The sequence below is a fragment of the Penaeus vannamei genome, chromosome 27, assembly GCF_042767895.1.
Source record: "Penaeus vannamei isolate JL-2024 chromosome 27, ASM4276789v1, whole genome shotgun sequence".
In the NCBI taxonomy this organism is placed as follows: domain Eukaryota; kingdom Metazoa; phylum Arthropoda; class Malacostraca; order Decapoda; family Penaeidae; genus Penaeus; species Penaeus vannamei.
This window is the reverse complement of record NC_091575.1, coordinates 21,943,340-21,953,339: the sequence shown is the minus strand read 5'-3', so window position 1 is coordinate 21,953,339 and position 10,000 is coordinate 21,943,340. Positions and strand designations below refer to the sequence as shown.

Genomic DNA, 10,000 nt, shown 5'->3' with positions numbered 1-10,000 from the left:
TGAATGAACTTACCTCAGCAATGGTTATAATCTCTGGGCTGAGCTCATGGAGCATGTGGTTAGCAAGCATGAGATATACTAAAGCTTCTATGTCCACATTCAGCCCAAAGTATTCATTGTAATCTCCACTAAAACCTTCACCTATTCCATGGGAGTGATACAGCATGGAAGTCACACCATCAAACCTGTGATTTCATATGAAACTTGTGTTACAAACTGTCCCAGTGATGTATTAATTACAATAAGATTACAGAGGAAAAAGTTTAGTTAAAAAAATTATTATGTTTGATAAAGAGCAGTAATAATGAAAATTACACTTGAAACCCATTTACTTTCTAGTTCCTGTTGGTATATAAGCAAAGATGTTTATTGATCCAGTACAGAAGCTAAATACAACACCACAATCCAAGAAGGATTACTTACCTAAATCCATCAAAACTGTATTCTTCAAGGTACCAGCGAAGGTTAGACAGAAGGAACCTCAGCACTTCCCAGCTGATATAGATTAAAAAAAGGAAAGTTATTTACTACAAATACTTGGCCCTTGTTGTCAGTATCATGTATAAATATTCTCTCTATGCATAAACAAATGCAATTATCTACATATAGCTACATGCAAATGGATATTCTATCTCACAACAAATATCTAAAAATCTATGACACAACAAGTTTTTCAAACTCAAAATAAATAAATACAAACAAATACAAAAATAAGATCTGCCAACATAAGATAAGATTAACATGTTTTTAAAAAAGCTAGATCAAATCTGTCGACTCACTTTGAATAGTTGAATAATCTTGAGTCCCAAAGATCATGAATCCCTCTGCCACCTCCATGGAAATAGCAGGAGTCTGTTCCATCAAACTCATTAAGACCATCCAAGACATTTTTGGATGCATGAGAATGCACAACATCCAAAAGAACATACAACCCCATGGAATGAGCGGTATCAATCATTTCTTTGAGTTCTTCTGGTGTTCCATACCGGCTAAAACAAAAGGAGAGGAATTAGTCCTAAGCACAGTTTTTTTGGAACTGGTAAAACATCTATACTTCTAGACAAGCACAGAGAATAAATATAAATCGAAAAAAAAATATTCATTTCATTGCAGGTATTTCAAGAATGCATAGACTGAATAAATTCAAATAATTCTCACCTTGAAGCAGCAAAGAAACTGGTCACCTGATACCCAAAGCTGGCATAGTATGCATGTTCCATAATGGCCATCAACTGGATAGCATTGTACCCTGGAATGGTGTCAAGTAATGGATGCAACAACAAAATCTTTCACATAAAATGTTAATCACAAACACGATCACTTTGTAGCTTAGAACAGTGCAATACCATCATCTATTTACATCAGTACTCTTATACGAGTTTCTGAGAAACACAAATACACAGCATGCTAACTTTAAAGGATATTTTTCAATTTGGACTAGCAAAATTAAATGTTTTCATTGTATTCTGGATTCCTGAACATATATAAGACAATTCTTTGACATCATCCTGTGAAAAACAGTTTCTTACCCAACTTTGCTATCCTGGGAAGAACATTATGGGTAAACTCCTTGTATGTTCCAACTTTAGGCTCACTAGTACCAATGCCAACATGGCACTCATAGATCCTCAGACTTGATGGCTTCTTTGGCTTTGGGTGCTTGAAGGTATATTTCTGTCACAAAAGATACAAAATTTCTCAGTCAATGAAACTTGTAATTCCTCATATGAACAACTTACAAATATATGAAATATATACATCTATTTTTTTTATAGTACATCAAGCTCAGTTTTTTCACTACTGCTCCCACTCTCCCCATTTTACCTTTCTTTCCCTCACACTCTCTATCTCTGTCCTTTCTCTTCTCCTGTCTGTCTCCTTCTCCCCCTCTGTCCTCACTACTTCTATCCTATCTCTTTCACTCTTATTCACTTTCACTTTCTCCCTTTCACTTCCTTTTCCATTCTATCTTCTCTCCCTCATCTTTTTTTAACTTCCCTCCTTTCTCTCCTTTCCAATTCTTCCCCTCTGTTCCAACTTCTTGTACCTATATTCTAATCTTCTCTCTCTTAACTTACCTCTTCTGGTGGAGGGTTCCAGAAATGATGCTGATAGGCGATCCCCTCTGACTTGGGTGGCTGCAGCACATACGAGGCCCAGGGACAGAGTCGGTCCACCATAGTATCTTTTGGGGTCAGGAGTCCCACCTGGTGATGAGAGGGGGTGCAATGCACAGTGGTGAGTAGAGCCTTTAAAAGAAAATCTAACTAAAAGGATCCAGAACCATGAATAAAACTATTAAAAAAAAAGTCTGATATATATTTTCTCTATCTTTATTTTCAACACTGATTAATTACATACCAACCATCAAATAAGTCTATCTGCAATTCTTTAACCCGTGGCCAACGGGTGGCATGTATGTACATGCCATGGCTGCTGTGGACCAATAAACAGATGGCATCGTATCATACCCATTCCTGTGCCACTGGCTCGTCGGACGGAGTTTGTTTTTCTCCGATAGTAGTGGCTTCATTTATATGGTAAAGATTTTAGGCAATGGCACCTATAATGAAGGTAAGCCTTCAAAGTATTTTTATAAATTATAGCAAAATAAAAGCTTTTAGGTGTCAAATGTCTCTCGCAAACTACCAATAAAGTCAGGCGCAAACAGGGGAAACTGCAGACGCGTGCCATTAATCCTGTTCTTACGTCCCCTCGCCAAACACTTTTACCCTTCGGCACTGGGTTAATAAGGAGACATTTCTGAAGTCTATCCATATTCTAAAACTGAGATGAACACTTCATAAGTTATATCTCTAAATTTAGCTGTCATGGCACTTCCAAACTTCATAACATATCATTTTTATGTTGCTCCTGTCTGATTCCAATAATGATCTACCAAAAAAAGGATTGCACATAGTTATATATTTATAATTCTCCATAAAGCATGAAATATCACTATCATATATTAAACTGTAAATTATAACACCCCTAAAATAAGTTTCTGTCCCCACGTTAATTTTGGCTCTTAACACCAAGGCGCCGGGCATGGGACGTACATGCATGCCATTGCCCACTATGTGTGTTGAATTTAGTAATTGTTTTTATATACTGATGGCTCCACAAGTAATAAGTCACCAATGAGTCACTTACGCAAAACTATGTCTCACCTGTTTACCTTTTTCCTTGATTTTCAATATTTTCTTATATTCAATAGTGCTGTTAGTACTGTCAGTAATAATATAGTAATTATAAGGTTTATAACATTAAAAACAACAATGTCAATATTGATAGCATTAGTAAAAAAAAAACGTTTTCCCACTTTTTCAAGGAAAAGTGAGGTCGCAAGATCTACTAATTGACTCCTTTGTGGCTAAGCATTGGCAGAGCCATCTATGTACAGAAACATTTAACCAAGCATTGCCAAAGGGAACGCACCATCTTCCCATCAACATTGGGTTAAATGAAATTATAATGATGATGAAACCAAGAACCAAACAGATTTAGTTTGATGATGTCATAAGTTCAATGAATAAAGAGATTTCATAAGCAGAAACAGAGGTACTTTTAAATGTTTTCTTTATAAATAAGAGAATATGAAGACCAAAGTAATATATGGAAACATCTATTCATACTATGAGTATGAAAATGAAACACTACTTGATAAACCTATGGTAATCTTTGATCTGCACAAAATACAGGAGAAGGCTAAAGTTAACAAGTAACATGATTTGTGTCATCAAATTTACTCTTCAAAAATCAAGTTTAACCCACTTGTGACAGTAAATTTCAGGCTGAAAATAATATTTTCCAGGTGGCTTCAAAATTGGCGTGCAGACGAGTTCAGAAACCTGCCTGCGCAAAATCAGAGCGTGAATTCCAATCTAGCGTTACACCAGCGGGATGCCCAATAATGTTTTTCTGGGTGTCTCATATGTGGGACACCCATCATAAGTGGGTTAAACACCACTGCATCAATCATGGGTATATTATTGGTGTCTTTATTACTGAATATATCAAACAGAAATTACAAAGACAAAATGGTTTGAAAGCTATGACAGAGCTAATACTCTCCAAGTAAAACTGACAGTATCATTATTAATAGCATTATTAAAAAAAAAAAAAAAAAACTTTTTCCACAAACTTGAAGAAAGGTGAAATCAGATGAGGTTGCAAGGCTAAGCACTTGCAGAGCCATCTATGTGCAGACATATCTGACAAAAAAATACTGCAGTGAACACATTTTTCTGGGAGCATTGGGTTAATGTCTTGCAACTCTTGGCAATGCGTGGGTTGACATCTCATTAACATTTCAGTTCATAGTTATGTGCTTTTTTTTGTGCTGATGCCCTATGTTTTTATAATCCCATTAGGTAACATAAAGAATGAATGAAAGAAAAAGTTTAAAAGAAAATAAGTTTCAAAGTATATAAGAAAAAAAAATCCTTTGGAGGCGATGCACCACACTGGTGTGAGTGGTGGTCATGTTTTTTTGGGAAAGAAATAAAATGCATAAAACCATGTCAAATCGTTAGAGGGTTTTAACTCCAATATCTAAGTTTGCCTTTATGTATTTCATAGAAAATTGAAATTCATTATGATTTACTTGTGAGTATCAGGGTATACTGGTTCATACATTAGTGAGGGTCAGTGGGTGATACATTTTAAGAGTGAAGGAGTTACAAGTAATAAATGACAAAGTGTCTAATCACTGCAGTTTTTTATGACATCACACAGAAGCAATCAAAAGCATAGTGTCATTAAGCAACATATAGGATACTTTTCTCTTCTCATTGCATAGGGCATTAAAGATATGAGATTTTTCGCTGCCAAAAAATAAGAAGAAATTGTTCATTATCAAGGTTGCTATATGAAATGAAGTGACATCATCGGTCTTATTCACATAAAATGTTTTAAACGAAAGTGTCTATTCATCTGGAATGTTTTAAGTCTTCACTCACATCAAATTCACTGTCCTTCATACCTTGAAACTATTATCAGATATGACCAAAGAGTATCTCTCAAATCTATCAAGTTTAGTGAACTCCATAAAAGAAAATTCATTTAGCAAAAAATTTTGAATTCTCTTTAATGATTCACAATTTTTTCCATGCAACCTTAAAATAGACTAAGAAGTGCTACAGAATTACAAGACAAGAGTGCTATTACACCATTGACTAACAAGTAGAATTTACAACATTCAGGTAAATGGGGTCCCTTCATATTCTACACTATTATACCATGCTCCAAATCTACATCTTATGAATATTCATACAAATACAATAATAACCACACTCTACATACTAGAGGGAAAAGACTGACCATGATGAGAAGAAAAATGAGAACCACTTTGTGGAAAAGCCACAGTTTATTCAAAAATGAAATGTGGAGTGAGAGTGGATGGGAGAAGAGAGTGGAAAAAGGGAGGAGAAAGGGAACAAAGAGGAGAAAGGAGAAAAGAAAGGAAAACAGAAGGGAGGGGAGAATGAGAGGAGGTGATGGATGTACGAAAAAGACATGAGGAGAAGAGGGGGGAGAAGAAAAAGAGGTAGGTGCAGTAAGTTGGGGAGATAAGGAGGAAAAATATGATGAGAGAATAGGAGTGGAGAGAGTAAAAGGGTAGGGAAGCGGAGAATGGGTGAAGACGGAACAGGCAGATGGGGAGGTGGATGAAGGAGATATCCCTATACTGTATAGAAAAAATATGAAAATCATTAATTACACACAGACAGACAATTACGCATAAACAAATGAACAAACTAATCTGAAGTGATGCTATTCCCATCATTCCAATCCTGGAATATATAAATATATAATCCAAACAAAAACTGCAAGTCAATTCTCACACATCCAGTCCCATAATTTCATTCACACCCTAAAATTAATTCCAGTAACAAATGTATTACAAAGTGTTCAATTCATGCCACCTGGCCCTCTCCTGACCAGGTGCCCCATGCAACTTATGATGTAGAAAAGAAAACAAGTGTATACTGATAATATAGCAGCTGTTTACCTGATCCTTTGAGGACAAGACACCAATCTAGAAAATAAGATTGGCTTTCAATAAAAATGCTCTTTTCTAATTGATATTAGCATTAGAAAAGGAGCCTCAAAATCGTAATCCTATTACAAGAAAATCTGAAACATATAAAAACTTAGGAGCAAACATCACTTTGCATTCCAAGCAATTTTAGCTACTACATCCACAACAGGTCCCTAATCATGAAATATAAGTATATTACTAAATAAAGTGGAAATGAAAGTATGTTGCAAAATCTAAATTATCAAGTTATAGGAATACTCTGTTTTATGAATACTAGAGATCATTAATGCCAGAGTGATCTTCCACTGGGCATTGTTGCCATGCTACATTCCTACAAAGCATGAACCCGTGGCAAAGTTCCAAGCCTATTTGTGCTAACTTAAAAATACCAAGGTTAACATCCAGAACACTTGCTTGTTGTTCTTTATATCTGGCACATGTTTAGATTTACAACTTAAATTTAAATGGATGTAGATAGATAACTTGTTTTAAATCTCAGGCAAAAATTCTTTTGATGAAAAAGCTAAGCACATTACACATTCTGTATCAAAAACATAAATGATTACACCCAAAACTTTTAACCTAATACTTCACATTCAGGAAAAAAAAAGAATGTTTAATATCAGAGACAACCTTTCATCCATGCAATCACCCTCAAAATTGGAAAATATCTAAAGGGACTCGAACCCAATTTGAACATGGAAATAATGCCATAAAATTAACATTGTGGGGATCCAGCCTTTCTCACCTTGACACGTGACAAGTGGGGAATGGGGCAGGATCCATCGGGGTTGGGTGGTACGGTTATTTCCCATTTGCCAAAGTCCAACTTCTTAAAGGGCAGTGCACACTTCTCCCAGTTATCTGAAGCATAATAAAGTTTATGAAATAAAGAATATATATACATTTTTTTTTCTGTGAAGGTAGAGTTTGGAAACAAAAAATTGGACAAAGATGGTTCATTATAAACATATTCACAAGCACCTGCTACCCCCCCCCACACACAAAATAAATATGGACAATGTTAGTGCTTACTAAAATCCCCTTTGAGGAACAGTCCCTGGGCCAAGGGAGCCCATTCTCGGCAGGTCACACTGTTGTCTGGATTAACATGGATGCCAAAGGTCTCATAGCCACGAGAGAATTTCTCCAGTCCTCCTTCTGCTTCAGTTATTTGGCTGAGTAATTTCTTAAAGCATCCATATCTGGTAAATTAAAATATACGAATACATATACATATGTGTGAGTGCATGTGTGTACGCATATGCTTGCTAGTGTGCATGTGCGTGTACGTGTGAGTGTGCATGTGTTTGTTGACCATTACCAAAGTGAAAAGCATGTCAGCAACAGTAAGGTATAAATCTGCAAGTCTCAATAAATGGCTGTAGGCTTATCTTAGCTTTGTGCTAGTATTACACTCATCCGAGACTAAGTTCCCAACTGAAACGAACAAACAAATGAACCCGTCCTAAACACACAAAACTTCCACAATGACCACCTTAAAAAACATAAACCTAGCTAACTTGCTGGCTTTGTCCCCAGACCACTAAATGACTATTGTATTTCTCCAGGCAGAAGCCCTACCTCTAGAACCCTTATAGACTGCCGTTTCTCCCTTGCTGGTGCAGTCCTCTTGTAAACCTTAACTAAGTTTAGTCTGGATAATTACCTTAAGAATTATACTTTAGTTTGGATCCTTATTCTCTTTGTTATTGCTCTGCTTATCAGTCAGACCTAAAATCTAATGATAAAATGTTTGACATACAAGCAGTTACTTCTATGCCTAAAATGGTGGCTTTTTGTGCTCTTTATGTCCATTACAAGAGATTTCCTGTCTCTGCATCCTTCTTTTGGCTCACATTAGCCTCTAAAATGACACCCAATGGTCTGAGCTTTGAGTGCACACATGACAGGGGAAAAAAATAACTTTCTCCTCTTCGTATGGACACTATCATATCAATGCAAAATTGTCTTAATTTGCATTTTTATAACTTGCATTATTTTGGACACTTTTTTGGGGGAAAACTTTAGATATACTTTATCAAGTGCACAGCTTGGGAAACAGGCAATCGGCAGTGGGTCTGAGAACGAAGCCCCCTGGTTGGGAAGGTTTTTGGTTCAAACTGTGAAATTTGAGATAGTTTGTACATTTAAAATGCTGGTTCATTCACTCTTTTCTTTAAGTGGGGGACTGTCATAAATTTTTACAGCCATTCTAAATATTTTGTATTTGGCAATCAGAGAAAAAAATCATAAATCTTTAAAACTATCTATATATAAATAATTAACTAACAGTTTGAAAAATGTCGTAACATGAAGAAGCATCACACGAACACTAATGACATCAGATATGATAAAGCCCATTAGAAAATATAAACTATATTAACAATAACAAAGAAAATACAGAAAAAGTTTCTAAAAACCAGCATACAATGAAAATAATAAATGAAATCAACAAATTAGCCTATGGAAAGGCATCACACGTACAGCAAATACACAAATTACATTAAAATCATATTGCAAAATCTATAAAAACAAACAAAACATGGAAATGAAAATAAAACAAAACAGAAAACGACACAAACGGAGGCCTTCCAACCCACCTCCTCCTGATCTCCCTCTCGAAGGGCTTGATGTAGGGGTCGAGGCTGAACAAGTCGTTGATCTTCGGAACCTCCACTTTCATAGGATCGCCGATGTCCTGCATTGTGCCTCGTCCTTCACTCTTTCTTTTCTTGACCTTGGGAAATCTTCAAGGCCGAGCGATGCGATGGAATCGTCTCTCAAACGTCTGAATCTTGTGTAACCTTTCAACCTCTCCTAACCTCCGGCGACCCTATAATTCGCCCTCGAGATCCTCCTGCACTTTGTCACGTATCCTGACCTTGCCCTTGGGACGCCTGAAGGTCTGTGCACCTTCCGGAAATGAGAAAACGCCCCGCAGATCCTTCAGAGCCTTCCGAATTAGAGGTTGTGGATAGACGGGTTGGAGGGGTTGAAAGGATAAACCGAGTCGACGTGCAGCTTGTCCCGCTCGGCAGACTCTCGGCCTCCGTTGGTAACTGTACGTTCTTTTTGCTGGCTACTTGTGTGGAATTCGTGTCTGTAATTCTTGTTCTAATGCTGTTGGCGTTTACTCATTATGCCTGACGATGCAAAAACGATTGCCAGGGGTTACTAGATGATGCTTATTCCAACTCGATATAATCTACATAAAATTCCCTAACGTGCAACTGTCGTGATTATGTGTACGAAAATACTATCGTCGCCGATTGTTTTTTAGTGGATCTTTAATATTTAACACTTTTATGTCAACTAACACTATTTTTAATGAAAATATTTTTGATCAAGATAACACGTGCATCTAATTGGTATTCTGTAAGAAAGGAAACTCCCCTCAGTTTACACCAGAGGACCGATCAAGATTTTTTGGAAGCACCCGGTGACTGTAGGGCGCACCTGCGTGTCACGTGCACACTGTGGGACCTGTTATACTCTATACCGTGATCAAACCGGCTATTTTAGGAAACATTCAGTGGCTAGCATCCTGAAAATGACATCAGACTTTGGCAGAATGCACAAGCAGACAGGAACAGTATTTCCAATATGGCTGCAGTGAGTGATTGTAGGGTTTTATTAGCAAACCCGTGGTTACTAGGGACGCTGTTGCTATGGAGCCATTCTTGAGCATGGGACAGCACGTCATATATCAAGCATTAAGATTTCTGATCTAGAACTTTGAGGAATAAATCCTTCTCAAAATATATCGACCGATGCACAGCCGTATACTTAGGCTTGCTTGCCTCAAGGATAAATTAAGAAATGGTGCCCCTTGAAAAATTATGTTCTAGACTTTCGATGGATATAAATAACTAATGTATCGATACATTTCCAAAGGAACTATATTTTACTCTGAGAAGGAGTACACGAGAATATTAAGAAGTGATTATTTCATTT

The 10,000-nt window shown here is 36.8% G+C and overlaps 1 protein-coding gene across 2 annotated transcripts in view; it reads right to left on the bottom strand.

Annotated features, from left to right (window-relative positions):
* AGBE (1,4-alpha-glucan-branching enzyme) overlaps positions 1-9,253 on the bottom strand; it is a 15,149-nt gene extending 5,896 nt beyond the window's left edge. The window contains exons 1-10 of one of the 2 annotated variants that reach the window (XM_070140991.1): positions 8,647-9,058; positions 7,079-7,248; positions 6,792-6,907; positions 6,014-6,040; positions 2,079-2,207; positions 1,530-1,674; positions 1,159-1,249; positions 780-989; positions 424-495; positions 14-185 (exon numbers count right to left, since the gene is read on the bottom strand). In XM_070140991.1, coding sequence (XP_069997092.1) covers positions 14-185; positions 424-495; positions 780-989; positions 1,159-1,249; positions 1,530-1,674; positions 2,079-2,207; positions 6,014-6,040; positions 6,792-6,907; positions 7,079-7,248; positions 8,647-8,750 — 1,236 coding nt within the window. In that variant the 5' untranslated portion in view covers positions 8,751-9,058. Of the gene's footprint in view, positions 1-13; positions 186-423; positions 496-779; positions 990-1,158; positions 1,250-1,529; positions 1,675-2,078; positions 2,208-6,013; positions 6,041-6,791; positions 6,908-7,078; positions 7,249-8,646 lie in introns of both variants that reach the window. The other variant, XM_070140992.1, reaches the window with a different exon arrangement.
* Between the last annotated feature and the right edge of the window lie 747 nt (positions 9,254-10,000).